This window comes from Carcharodon carcharias, chromosome 14, assembly GCF_017639515.1.
Source record: "Carcharodon carcharias isolate sCarCar2 chromosome 14, sCarCar2.pri, whole genome shotgun sequence".
Lineage (NCBI taxonomy): Eukaryota > Metazoa > Chordata > Chondrichthyes > Lamniformes > Lamnidae > Carcharodon > Carcharodon carcharias.
The window spans coordinates 119478816-119493840 of record NC_054480.1 but is presented as its reverse complement, the minus strand read 5'-3'; the positions used below and the strand labels follow the sequence as shown (position 1 = coordinate 119493840).

The following is a 15025-nucleotide window of genomic DNA, read 5'->3' as shown; positions in this document are numbered from 1 at the left end:
ACACCTTGAAACTTTCAACTGATCAGAGAAAGCCAGCTTGGATTTGAAATGGGTAGATCTTACCCAATGAATCTGATCGAGCAGTTTGAATAAGTGACAAAAACAGTAGACAGGTGAATGTCTATAGATGTTATTTTTATAGACTTCCATTTGATAAAGTCACTCACAAGAGGCTGTTAGCTAAATGTGTAGCTCCTGGAATTGAAGACATATTGTTAACCTGGGTGAGCAATTGGCTGTGTGTCAGGAGACAGAGAATAAGGATAACGAGCAAGAACTGGTGCTGTCCCACAAAGATCTGTGTTGGGACCAAAACTATTCACCTTATTAATGAACAGCTTCAATGATGGGATAGAAAGCCACATATCCAAATTTGCTGATAACACAAAGATAGGTGGCATTGTAATCAGTATAGATGGAAGCGCAACATTACAGAAATATTAATAGCTTAAATGAATGGGCAAAACTGTGGCAAATGGATTTCAATGTGGTAAAATGTGAGGTCATCCTTCATGGATCTTGAAAGGATAAAACAGGATAAATGGTAAAAAAGTAGAAACAGTGGAGGTCCAAAGAGACTTGGAGGTCCAAGTCCATAGGCCATTAAAGTATCATGACGAGGTACAGAAAATAAAAGGTTAATAGAATGCTAGTCTTTATATCTGGAGGATTTGAATACAAGGGGGCAGAAGTCATTCTTCAGCTATACATAGCCCTGGTTAGACTACACCTGGATTACTGTGAGCTATTTTGGTTACCACACCATAGGGGGGATACATTAGCTTTGGAAGGAATGAAGCTTATTTATCAGAATGATGCCTGGACACCAATTGCTAAATAATGGAGACAGTTTACACAAACTAGGATTATATTTTCTGTTACTTAGAAGGTTAAGAGATGATTTGATTATGGTTTTTACGATATGGGGTGGAATTTAAGCCAGGCAATTTAATACCGTCTCACCCATTGGATGGAGTGCTGGTGGGAGTCTGCATCGCCGCTTCTGGGGAAGGCCTACCATATTCAGTGCCAGTCAGATACTAAAGCAGCCAGCAGCAGGCCTTCCCTGGGACAAAGGACCCCAGCAGCTGAAATCCTGCCCCCATCCCCAACAGTTGCTGGCCAATCAGAGTTCAGCAGCTCCTCATTGCGGTCTGCACCACCGATGGAATGGTGTCAGGGCAATGCACCCAGCAGAGGACCACGATCAGTGAGGGACCCAGGCCATAGGTGACTGAGAGTGGGCTAGGGGCCATTGGGAGGGGATCACTGGCTGGGGTGGTGGGTGGGCAGAAGAAAGGGCAGGGGGCTCTCAGTGGGCACACCCTCCCTGATTCCAGGTCCCTCGATCAGGGACCAAGTGTCTTTGAATGAGGAACCCCCCGGGAGCTGGGTTTGCTTTTCAGGCTCCCCACGTGGTGACTGCCCCACCTGCCGCTAGTTGAATACCAGTAACAGTGGGATAAAACACTTTAATGGGTATTAATTGCCCGATTATGGGCCTCAATTGGCAGTAGATTGAGAAGGCCATCTAAGAACCTTAACCCAGGCTTAATTGGGGCAGAGGCGGAAGATGGCAGAGTCCCTACTTGGCACCCTTCCACTCAATTAAAAGCCCCCATCACTACCAAAGCCACCTCGGGGTGATGGCATTAAATTCCACTCATTAAGGGGAACAGATAGAGTAGTGTGGTAACTATGGTTTCATGTAATGTATAGTATACCTTTAAGAGGGATGGTATAATGGAAGATCACATGACCTCATGGAACCAATAGAGGAGTAGCTAACTCTGTAGTTAATCGGTAGTTAGTTAGTAGTCAGTCAGAACTCAGTAGTCTGCAAGTGAGCAGCAGAAGTATGTAGATAGAGTTTGGTGTAGAAGCACACGTGTAGCTGCTGAGTACCTGGTAAATAAAGAGAATGTGTTCCACCTAAGAAGTGTCTGCAGAACTACTCTGTCTACAGTACCAACTCGGTCACCCAGCAACAAGAGTGCAAGTGTGGCTCACAAGTCACAACAGATAGATAGTGATAAACTATTTCTGCTGGTTGGGGTGTGGCGATGGGCAAAGGGCTTGGGGGGCAAAATTAGAGTCAGACCTTTCTGAAGTGAAATGAGGAAACATTTACACACAAAGGGTGACGGAAGTTTGGAACTCTGTTCAGCCAATGGCAATTGATGCTTGGTCAACTGTGAATTTGAAATCTGAGATGGATAGATTTTGTTAATGAAAGAGATATAGGTCAAAGGCGGGTGTATTCAATCATGATCTCATTGAAGGACAGCGGAACAGGTTCAAGGGGCTGAATGGCCCATTCCTGTTCTGATATTCCTTGCAAATCTCATTTCTCAACCATCTGCCTTGTAAAGTTGCTGCTGTAACCACAAGGGTGGTGTGTTGCTGGCCAACCGCTTTTGTCATGGATTTTCTGAATATAAGGCCTGAAGTCCAGGTAACCTCCTTAACTAGGAGAATGGGCAAATGAGAAAAGCTGCCATAGGTCCACTACCAGGAGATATAATCCAGAAAGTCTGTTTCTTCTGGGAGTGGAATTCAAGCGCAGCACCTGCAGAATTTGGGCAGAATTCAGAGGCACCTGATTTTCATCCCTTCGGTTCAGCTACAGGAATGTTTTGGCAAGAGGGAAGTGGGTGCTTATTGTGTCCAACTTTCCCACCACACCCCCTCCCCTATATCTGGCAGCAATTTGGGTTCACGTCTGAGCATTCCCAAGCTCCTTCGGGAAAGCTGCCAGATACCAGGTCCAATGATGCGACACATCTGCAGGGATCAAACATAAACTGTTATCAGGGCTGTCTGAACCCCAGCAAGTAGGAACCGCCTGGTAATCGCTGTTGGATTAGAGCCACCCAGTGTTTGAGAGATGAGATTTAATTTTTTTAATTGTCTTTAATCTTTGGTGTAGCCAACTTGTGGCTCCCCCTCATGGAGGGTCAGAGTGCCGTTTCAGAATTTTTCTGCACCAGTTTGCACTATTAGTAACATTGTAACCTGTCCCCTCCTGTGCCCAGTTCGGGGGCAGGATCATGGGGAGGCCAAAGCACTGAGTGTAACTTGAGCCCTAGTGCACACCCAGCACTGCAATGGTGCTCCCTGAACTCTTACCCTTCCCAGCAGCTGAGATGTCCAATCATATTGTCTCAGTTGCCACTTCTCCATGCACAGTGCTACTTCACTTGGAGATATCCACAAAGCAGCCTTTCTGTGTTTCATTTACCAACATCAAATGTTGCAATATTCACAGGAAAGCACACTGCAACTTTGTCTTTACAGCATAGATTGCGCACTGTGTAAATCCCACTTCCTCTTTCTTTAGTTTGCTCTGTACTGTCTTGACTAATAACCCTATGCAGAAGTCATGTTACTCTCATTGTAATAGCTCTTAGAAAGTGGTATCTTAATGCAGGCAAATCCATTGACAGAGGTTTGTTGAGTTTGGCTAATTGGTAGCGATCACCTCTGAATTAGTCACTAAAGCTCCACTCCAGCACTTGATCACGTAAACTAGATTGATATTCCAAAGCAGTACTGAGAGAGTGCTGCACTATCAGAGATGTCAGCCTCTGTCTGGGTTGAGGAACTGGAATTTCAGCCAGGCTGGAAAGGCAGAATTGGAGACAGTGGAAGCTAAAAATATTTCTGCCGGTGAGCATGCTGGTTCCCCAGCTCCATCCTGCCTCCAGGCCATTTTTGTGGAGGTGGGATCGGAGGTGATGGGGGTGGGGGGTGGGGGGTTGGGGGGGAGACAGTAGGGCTACCCACATTCACACAGCAGCTGAGATTTTCTAGTCGTCCTCCTGGTTCCTGCAGATGACAGCAGACAGTTTAGGTGCCTGGAGGCGGGGTCAGCTCTTCAGGCAGTTCTGCAGGCCCTCCCTGCCTGTTTGGGTGCAGGATCAACAACAGGTCAACCTGTAGAAGTAGCCTGGCTGCAAAAGCCATGTTTTTAATTGACTCTATGTCATCTCTTGCACCTGAGACAGAAGATCATAATTTCAAGCTTTGTTCCAGAAACTTGAGCACATAATCCAGACTGACACTTCAGTGCAGTACTGAGGCGATACTGCACTGCTGAATGTGTCATTTTTCAAATAGCCTGTTTAACCGCAGTTTCATTAGTCTACTCAAGTGGATGTAAAAGATCACATAGTGCTATTTTGAGAAAGAACAAAGCACCTCTCCCCTTCTCCCTCACTCAATATTTATCCTTCAAGCAGTAAAACAGATCATTCTCTCACTGCTGTTTTAGGGGCCTTGCTGTTTACACAATGGCCGCTACATTACACCTCACTTCATTGAACGTAAAGTATTTTGGGATGTCCTGAGATCACTAAAGATGCTCTATAAATGAAATTTCTTTTTTTCTATTTGAATAAGAGCTGGGACTTGAAATCATGACCTCCCAACAACATCAAAAGCAGGTTGTAAGTAATCTGCTAAACTTTACATAAAATTGCTGTTCCTTACATATCAAAGCAATTCACTACAGTGCTTTTTTAAAAATTCTTTCACAGCATGTGAGTACCAGTGGTTACACCAATATTTGTTGCCCAACCCTAATTGCTTTTGAGAGGGTGGTGGTGAGCCACCTTCCTGAGCCGCTGCAGGCCCTGTGGCCCTAGTGCCATTGGGGAGGCAGTTCCAGGATCTTGACTCAGAGACAGTGAACAAACAGCTACGTAGTTCCAAGTCAGGATGATATGTGGCTTGGAGGGTGTAATGACTTGATGTACTGGACAGGTTTCTACTTGAAACAGAGAACTTTATTACCGAGAGCTTTTCAGAAGCTACATGCTTGAACCAGGTCCTCAAATAGAAAAGCCATGCAACCCCCCCAACCACCCCCACCCCCCCCCCCACAACCCGACCCCCCACCCCCCACCCTCCACGGGATTACCTACGCTTAGGGCTCATTGGACAGAGTCTACAAGGACAATCACGTCACCCCTGATAGGCAGTAGGAAAAGGCTATACCTTCAGTCACTACAAGGGGAACTTGCAGATGGTGGTTTTCCCATGCATCTGCTGCTCTTGTCCTTCGAGGTGGTAGAGGTCGCGGGTATGGAAGGTACTGTTGAAGGACCCTTGGTGAGTCACTGCAATGCATCTTGTAAATGGTACACACTGCTGCCACTGTGCATCAGTGGTGGAGGGAATGAATGTTTAAATTGGTGAATGGAGTACCAGTGAAGCAGGCTGCTTTGTCCTGTATGGTGCTGAGCTTCTTGAGTGTTGTTGGAGCTGCACTCATCCAGGCAAGTGAAGAATATTCCATCACACTCCTGATTTGTGCTCTGTAGGCGGTGGACAGGTTTTGGGGAGTCAGGAGGTGATTTACTCACCACAGGGTTCCTAGCCTCTGACCACAGTATTTATATGGCTGGTCAGTTCAGTTTTTCAGGGAACCAAATTACTTGCCTGATCTGGAACCAACTAGTGGGGTTCATATAAGCCTGTCCAGAGGTTAGGTATGCCTCTACTCGACTTGCCATACTGGTCATCCACAGAGACAGCGGGTACCTTCCAAATCCAAGTATGGGAAATCTGCACTTAGGGAGTTAACACCCTAAACTCCTTCCCATTGTTGTAATTTGCCTTACACAGAGCCAGTGGGGTTCCTACAGGGAAGCCAGCCAACTCTGGCATTTTCTGTGGGCGGCTGCGGAAGGCGGGTGGGGTGAGGGGTTGTGTTTCCTCTTGCTGATGTTACAATGGAAGACTGGTGAAATTTCTCTTGAATGTCAACCTCCATTCACAGCCATCACTCCAGCAAAATGCCTTGACTTGTATCTCAGACATACATCGGTACAGTGCTCATCTCAGTGAACCCCTTCAAACAGATGCCTTACTTCACAGACAGAGAAGTTGAAATTTATCAAGGAGCTGTAAGTAAACATTAAATTTTAGTATCTTTTTATACAGCAAACTTTTTGGTATTGACTCGCAGCTCAAATGCAGCTTGCATTCGCTGTTGTCAATTCTTTATTAGCATTCACTGTATTTCTGTATTTTTCTTGTCTGTGGCTGCATTCTGTGACAATGTCACAAGCACAAGTGGGTACTGCTAGCTACTTGCAGATATATTTACTTATTTAGTCATTGAACGGCAAAACTTGTCTTTTATTACACCTTCCTCAAATACCCTGATGGTAAAATTAAAAGCATTTTGTTTGTGGTCAACGCACCTACCTTCAAGCTGGTTGCAGATTTCAGTTGAACTGCAAGACTTTGTTGTAAAAGATGTAATATGTTGTGGTTGATCTTTTCTTTTATAAGAAAAGGTGATTTTCACACCCTTTCAATGTTATTCCTTTCCCTCCCCTCCATGCCTGAGGGTAGTAACTCTTCCACAGGTAGTTTCATTACCATCTGTCTATGGCAAGGGGAACCCTGAACAATGAGCGTCTGCATGCTTTTGGACCACTGGATGCATCATAGTTGAGCCTGATCCAATCCCAGCTTGACAACTTCCCAGAAGGTGGTCACTGGATAACTATCAAAAATGTTAATATATAAAAAAGAACCACTCAAAATGTTGAAAATCAGCCATCAAAACAGAAAATGTTGGAAATATTCAACAGGTCATTCAGTGTGTGATAAGCATAAAGACTGAGAAAAGCAAATTAAACACAGGCCAGGGATTGAAGCTGATGGCTTCTAGATTTATATAGTTGAGCATCAGACAAGAGTGTGCGGATGACGACTGATACCATCTCATTAACTGTGACTTGCCTATATGCGTCATCTGCTACACTCTCATTTTAATTTTAACTGAAATTATAGATCTATATTTTAGGAGAAGAAGGTGATCCAAAAGAAACAATTGCTCTCAGAAAAATGTGAACTAATATTTTAATATTTGTGTGTGAAGTGAGAAGGGCAAGTCAAATAGCTACACTTCATAGTGTTACCAGTTCCGTGTTATCTGCTGTGGTAAGCTTTAGGTTAAACTACTTAGGTATATTTAGTTGAAGAGGTGTTTGGTGCTGTCATAAGCTCTGTAATCAGGTCAGACTAGGAGTGGAGTGAGGTTTGTGAGACCTTTGTTTCTTTCATTTGTTTTTTCCTGTAACTATTTATGTTGTCTTTAAGCTCATCTTGTTTGCATCTCTGGAGAGCTAGAAGAATTGTAACATAGCTAAGCCTATTACGTTAGATGAAGTAAGAAAGTTTATTCTGCTTAAAGAAAGATGCAAGGCAAAACCTAGGCTACAGTGGTGTTCGAAGAATTTTAGAAGGAACATAAGGAAAGATCAAACAAGAAAACAAAAAATAGAAAGGACCCTGATTACTACAATTGATAACTAAGGAGAACTAAGGCATAAGAAGAGTAAAATTGAAGCAGAGGGACATACCTCAAAAGGTAGCTAGAGGAACCCAAAATAGCCAGGGTTAGTAGTCAAAAGAAGGTTGAAAAGCAGTTTGGAATCATTAAAAGATGAGTTCAGTAAAACTATTACAGATCAAGATCTGGCAGATAATGAATGTTCTTCTTGTTCATTCAGTACATCTTCATCTGTTCATCCTTAACTCTACCTCAGTAAAAGAGTTATTCACTATGATTTCATAGTGATCAGCTCCATTCATAACTCCTCTGATAATAGGTCAGCCCATTCCCATGAACAACATCCAGGCTTCGGCTGGAAGTTCACAGTACATAAGGCTTTGACTTTCCAACAAGAAAAGGACTAACCACCGCCTCTGACCTTCCACTGCACCACTAATGTCGGGTCTCCCACCATCACCACTGACCAGGAGGATAGCTGAATCCCCCATATCAAGTAGCAACAATAGAAGGGTAGAAACTGGATTCAAGTCTCTCCACCATTTGCAAGGCTCAACTCAGGGGTGTAATGAAATACTCATCAGTCAGACAAAAACAGAAAGATCATGGGAATATAAGCTCCCCTCCCAGTCACACACTGTCCTGACTTGGACATCTGTCACAAATACTTCATCATTATGTTTGGTGTAGTTTCAGTATTCAGAGTAAAAGAAGGTACAAACCTGATAATTACAGGCTAGTTAGCCTTAACATCTCTAGTGAAAAAATGCTTCAGGGCATTCTTAGGCATGCAATTAATTAGCACTTAAAGAGCACAGGTATAATAGGGACTCAAAACATTAACTGTATTCCTCTCCGCAGATGCTGTCAGACCTGCTGAGTTTTTCCAGCTATTTTTGTTTTTGTATAATAGGGAGCAGTTGGGTCACACAAACGTAACAAACTATGTAGATGGCTTGAACACTGGCTTAGCAACTGAAGACAAGGGAAATCGAAAATGCTCTGCTTGAGAAAATGCAACCAGAGATCCCTACTATTTGCAATATTTGTGACTTATATGGAACAGTGTATTTGCTGGTGGCATAAGGTTATGTGGATATGTAACATTCAGAATGGAGATTAATTATCTTCAGTAAAACTTGGACCAATTACATGGAAGGAATGAGAAGTGGCACACTGACTTTAATGTGGATAAATGTTGAGGTAATACATACCATACCAGGTGCCAGTAAACATGTATAACATAAAAGGCCTCAAAAAGGTAAGATTTGGAAGTGATCGTTGAGCATACATTGGAAGCATCTGGTCTGTGTGAGGTATTTATAAGGTAAATCCCGTAAATTTATTAATAATGCATTGGACCAGAATTCAGAACATGTTATACAGATATTGTATAAATGAATGAGGAGACCACATCTGACCTTTTCAAGGGCAATTAGGGATGGGTAATAAATGCTGGGCTAGCCATTAATGCCCACGTCCCATGAAAGAATACATTTTTTAAAATGTAGTTTTGGTTACTCATTCTCGTGAAGGATATAGATGCATTAGAAAGAGTTCAAAGAGGAGTGACCAGAATGATATCAGGCCTTATAAAACTAAATATAAACAAATGCTGATTCAATGTACTTACTTTCTTTGGAAAGAGGGAGCCTGAGGAGAGTTGAGATAAGTACCCCAAGCAATAGATGAGGTTGAAGTAAATAAGCTATTTATATTGGCCAATAAGCATATGAGTATAAGGCAAAAGTGCAAAATTCAAAAGCCTTGAGCAAGGTTAGAGGTCTGTTTTGAAATTCCTGGTGAAATGTTGTGCATCAGAAATGAAGAGGGGGTGGGGGTAGGATTTCGACCCAGTAGCCTGATGATACCCAAATCCCTGGGATGAGGACATTAACATGAATAGATGGATCGTCCCCAAGAAGCAGTGAATTTCAAACTGGCACCTTGCACTTCATGGGAGGCAAGCCATAATGAGCATAACCTTGCCTTCTCTTATATAAGGTGAATGACTTGAAAATTTTTGGAAACAATAACACAGGCCCTCACCTCCATCGATGTGTAATGTTGGAAAGAAAATATTGTACATCATGTAGATATACTTTCTCTTGAGGTGCTCTCCTTTCTGTCAGAATGTTGAAAAGGATAAAAAAAATGGGGCAAAGACTTGGCGGAATCAGCTCTTGCTGAAAATCCCTTCCTTACCTATCCACATCAGCAGAGAGTTTTTCATCCCTGACAGAATAATGGATAAGTGAAACAACTCCCAGAGAAGTTATTGATTTGGCAACAAGTGACATCTTTAGAAAAGAGTGAGATTGACATCAGTAAAGAAATGGCAATGAAATTTTTCAAAATATTTAATACACTGATTATTTTTAGAGAAGGTTTGGGAAGGAAACTTATGTTCTGTAAATTTGGACATAAATAACATATGTTGCAATGGGTCCATGAAAGAACAGTCTTCCACAATTTTCTGCTTCGCATGAACTAAATCTCCTTTCTCCAAATTTTGCTGGGTTCTCATGATACGCACACATTTCATACCAACAAATTCAATTATCATCCAACTGCCACTTTAATTCCCCATTCCACACCCTCTATCCTCACCCATCTACACTGTTCCAATGAATCTCGGCAGGAACATCACCTCATCTTGGGATGAGGCACTTCACAGTCTTCCAGCCTCAGCATTGACTAATTCAATAACTTTCAATCATAACTACCACTCCCATTTTTTCACACAGCAAGTGCTGGTAATGGTTCTGCTTTAGACAATTTACATCTTCTCCAGGCCCACCTCTTGTTTCTTCACTTGTCCCATTGTCATCCTCTTTTACCTAGCACCATTATTCCTTTCATCATTCAATCACCTTGTGCCCTGTCATGAACCATTCTTTCTGTTCTTTACTTTTCCCTGACTCTGTCCTTGCTTAAAAATCATCCTATCCTTAACTTCCAGTTCTGATAAAACGTCATTGACCTAAAATGTTAATTGTTTTACTCTCTCCATACATGCTACCTGACTTACTGTTTTTATTTCCAGTTATCATTTGTTTATTTCTTCCATTTAAAGATTATCCCAGTTATACCTCTCTCCCAAGTTGACCGTGTCTTATGTCATTTTGAAATATGCAGGATCATCCAAGAATGACTCTAATTTGCATTCCCTGCAATGCAGTGCCTAGTCTGCACTCAGCAAATCTTCCTGATGGGATGACTGAGATTGGGAACTTCCAATGGGGATCAAACATGCATCTCGAATAGATCTTTTAAAAAATACCAATGTGGTAATGTCCTATCTATTAAAGAGCAGGTCAGCCATTGCCTTCCACCTGTGGTGTGACACAGGGCAGAGCAAAGAGTGGGAAAAGAAAATCATATCCATTGGGAACTTCCTCATGGATGTTCCTGAATGGTCATAACTTCAGTAGATACCCTGGATATACCATGTGAAGAATGAGCTTTCTCCAATCTTCCATTAAATCAAATCAGGAGAATTCCCAAATAATTTCCCAGTGGATAAAACTAAAGATCTAAGGACATGACAGAGAAGATAAACAGGTTAATAGGTACAGTATTAGTGCAGCATGAAAGTCTATTGGTCACAGTACATTGTCAGAATAATGGGAGAACAGCACACAAGGATCATTCTGTGCTCTACCTGTCTCTTTGTTTTAAACTGTAAAGATTCCATTACATTCCATTTATAGCATATTTTCCATTACCTTTCTGACCAATTAGTTTTGAATTCCAAACTTTTCAATAACTTTACTAATCCTATGTTTTAAAATATTCTTTAAAAAAAACCTGTAAAATTTTCGTGCAATCCTAGTCACTTTTCAAAAGCAACTTTTACTAAATTTCTGATATTTTCAGGAAAATATGCTCATTTTATAAAGGACAGCATTATGTTGAGGAGAGCTTCCAATGTGTTCATTTTTTAAATTGTAACTGTTATCTTAAGTACAATGCTTGACAGTTTTTTCTTTGGCTTAGGCAATTTCTTTTTTATCTGCAGGCTCAGTATGAAAATCCACCTCATATTTATGCTCTCACGGACAGTATGTACAGGAATATGTTGATTGATGCAGAGAACCAGTGCGTTATAATCAGGTATGAAACACTAACAATTCACAGATTGCAGGAAAGGAGCCCATTATACTCTATCCAAACCATTTACTAATTGGCCATCAAATACTGTACTCCACAAGATTGCTGGCAAGAAATAAATGCTGACAAACTGATGAATTCCTGCTCTGCTACTATCATAGACTCATATTCAAATATTAGTCTCTACTGTAACATTCTGAAACGATGATCTGAATTTTCATCCTCGAGGTGGGTAGCAGGAGTTGGGAAAATTCCCGGCTCGGCCTGTCCACTCACCCACCTCAGGGGAAAATGCCCTCAAAGGCTGGACCTTCATTGCCAAGGCACAGGTGCAGGCTGGAGCTGGGCCTGCCAGCCCAGGGAAGAGGTCAGAGGCAGCCACAGCAGCTGCCGGATGCGGAGGTGGATTGTTTAAAAGGCCCACCTCAGTTCTGTGGGACTTCATCCCAGTTAAAATAAAAACACAAAGGCCCTTCAGCCCTCACCCCTCAAACCCTCTCATCTTACTAATGCTCCATATGCTTTATTCATGCCACATAATGCCCCCCACTCCCCATGGCCCCTCATGCCCCCTATGCCAAGCTATGACCCTCCACCTATCCCCTATGACCCCTCATGCCCAATGGCTGACAGTCCAGACAACTATTACTCTTGTTGAAACAGCTGCACCCTAAATAAAACATCACTTGATTGAGAGCTCAGGTTCTCTAATCTCTACAGTCATTTTCAAAATGTTTATTTACACAAGGTTAAGTGGTTTCAAGGGCTTGTGGTTTTTGTTATTGATACTTTAAAGGGTCTGGGTGATTGACACTTTTATTGCCTTGTCCTGAACTGACTTCTTTAACATGATAGCAAGCTATGAATGAAATGTTTTAGAGCTTTGTTTTTTTTTATACAACATGCTGTCAATATAAGATTAAAAGCAAAATACGGATGCTGGAAATCTAGAACATAAACAAAAATACCTGGAAAAGCTCAGCAGGTCTGACAGCATCTGCAAAGAGGGACACAGTTGATGTTTCGAGTCTGTATGACCCTGGGACTCGAAACATCAACTGTGTCCCTCTCCGCAGATGCTGTCAGACATGCTGAGTTTTTCCAGGTATTTTTGTTTTTGGTCAATATAAGGTTCATTGGTTCTATACAGTGGGTCAATGAACATGTAAACATGGAAGTGCCATAGCTTGGCATTGGGAGAATGAGAAGCCATGGGGTGGGTGGGGGGGCATACCTTGTCATGGGGGACATGAAAAAGATCTTTTGGACTTACGTTATTGCAGACTAGGGTTCATGACTCCTCTGAGGGGCCATGAACCATGACTCTTTAAAAACACATCCTGGAGGAACTATCTCCGCACTGGAGCCAGCCAGGTTGGGGAGGTCAGTCTCAGGCTTTGACACAAACCAGCCCACAACCTTAAAAGGCAAACCCAACCTGGGTCATCCCAACTTGGTGAAAATTCAGCCCTATAACTCTCTGAACCTGTGGAACTAAAGCAACACACCCCTCATCAAAGCTAAAGGGAAAGAGATGCATAAATGCTTTTGGTAAAGCTTTTATCAGCCCTTTAACTAGAAGTAATGGATGGCTGTGAACACTGCAGCACTCTGACCTGTTGTAACACCAGTAAAGGTGGTGGCAGATAATAGACAATTACTATGATATTGTTTTGCATATATACAATGGCAGATTCTATATGGCACAAATATGGTGAAAAATTTAATGCTGCTGTTTGTTTTCAATATAGTGTATTTTGTAACACTGTGTCATTGCAAATGTTGCTGACAAATGAAAAGCAAGAACTTGGAAGCTGTTTATCAAAAGTTTTTTTAGTGTATTTTACACATGCATGGGTTGAATTCGTTAGAACGAATTATATGGGCGCCGGATTCCCCACACCCCGGCTAAAATGTCAGGGGAAGCCATCATGGGGATCACTGGCTGCCCCACAGCCATTTAACAATCAATTAATCATTAATAGACTAATTCATTTTGCTCTTATGAATCAGGAAGCCCCACCTCAGAGAGCTGACGGGCAATCAGAGACTGGCAGCTCTCCAATACCGGCAGTGCCATTAGGAGCAGTGGCCACTGTCAGTACTGCACTCAAGGTTTGAGGAGGTGAGTGGCACTGGATCCAGCCCAGCAGATGAGGCAGACGTCTCCTCAGGTGCCACGCTGGCAAGCCCCAGCGAGATGGGGTGGGGGAGCAGGGTTTGAGAGGCCATGGGGGGAGGGGAACCTGGCAGAGGTAACATCTTGGGGGTCCCGCTAAGGAGAGAACCCTCTAGTGCCCTCTACCAACACGTGCCGGGAAATATGCCGGGTTTGACATTTGGTGTGGACCTCATCTACCACGGGTTAAACCTGGTGGTAGAAGGAGAGGCACTTAAGTGCATACTGACCCATTGGCAGGCAGGTCACCTACTTCAATCTCGACACTGGTAAAATTGCGGTGGAGGCAGGGGTAGGCAGATGGGTAACAGGCAGGCCGCCCACTGGATTTTATGTGCCCCCCACCCCTCGCCTCCAAACCCATCAGCAGGGGAGCATACAATCCAGTCCACTGTTTCACACAAACATTGTGATTATATTCCTTTAGAATTTTGGAGATTTGGATCCATGAGAGTTTGCAGTGGGGCATTGGTTGATAGAATAGTGCAAGAGTCTTAGTGGAAGCGTGGTCAACTAGTCCAATACATCATCAAGGGAGAACAGAAGTTAAATTATTAGGCAAATATCGATGGTTCTCCATGCCTGTGTTTTGGGTCTATTGTGAATTTGAAAAATTCACTGCTCTGCTGAGTTCCTTCTTATTCTGAGTTTTACAAAACAATTTCATGCTGAAGTACAACTTTATTGGGACTGATATATTGAACTGGTTTGCATTTTTTGGAAAAGGAGTTTAGAAAGGTGAAAACTCCCTATGCTTGTAGTGGCCACGTGCTAAATACCTCTGCAGTATTTTCACTTTCCTTTCTGAATGAAAAGCCAAAAGAGATAACTTGAGTCCAATTGAATTCATATGAATTACTATTGGCTGAATACAGCTCTAAGCACGAATGAAGTACCTGAGGTAAGTGGAGCTTAGACACCAGTGAAAATTCATATCACTGCAGTTACTCATTCTGTTTCTTTTTGGCCTCCAGTGGTGAAAGTGGAGCCGGAAAAACTGTAGCAGCAAAATATATTATGGGCTACATCTCCAAAGTGTCAGGAGGAGGATCAAAGGTCCAGGTAACCGCAGAAGGTCAAAATTTTCTTATTAACTTCAGCACTTCGGTGTATCTGAGGATCGCCAGTTTGTAAACGCTCAGTTCACAGGCACAAGGAAGAGGAAAGGGGTGAAGAGGATCACTAAACCAGGTGCACACCCTCTATGTATAGCTTAAGGATTTCCTGTGAGCTCACTAAGGAAAAGGAAGGGGGTGGGGGAAGACAGTTACTCCCACAGGGTCATAAACAGTACCATCACATTCAAATGAAGCAGGAGGAAAGTAATTGGGCCACCTACTTCATTTTTTTTTCATCCAAATGCCAGGCACTCATTTGGAGGAATGCCCAGAAGACATGGGCTCATGACTTTGGAGGATCTGAAC

At 42.7% G+C, this 15025-nt stretch overlaps 1 protein-coding gene across 1 annotated transcript in view; it reads left to right on the top strand.

Moving 5' to 3' along the window:
* Nucleotides 1-15025, top strand: part of myo1f (myosin IF) — a 173686-nt gene that overhangs the window by 80790 nt on the left and 77871 nt on the right. The window contains exons 3-5 of the mRNA XM_041205394.1: nt 5820-5909; nt 11331-11425; nt 14576-14663. Coding sequence (XP_041061328.1) covers nt 5820-5909; nt 11331-11425; nt 14576-14663 — 273 coding nt within the window. The remainder of the gene's footprint in view (nt 1-5819; nt 5910-11330; nt 11426-14575; nt 14664-15025) is intronic.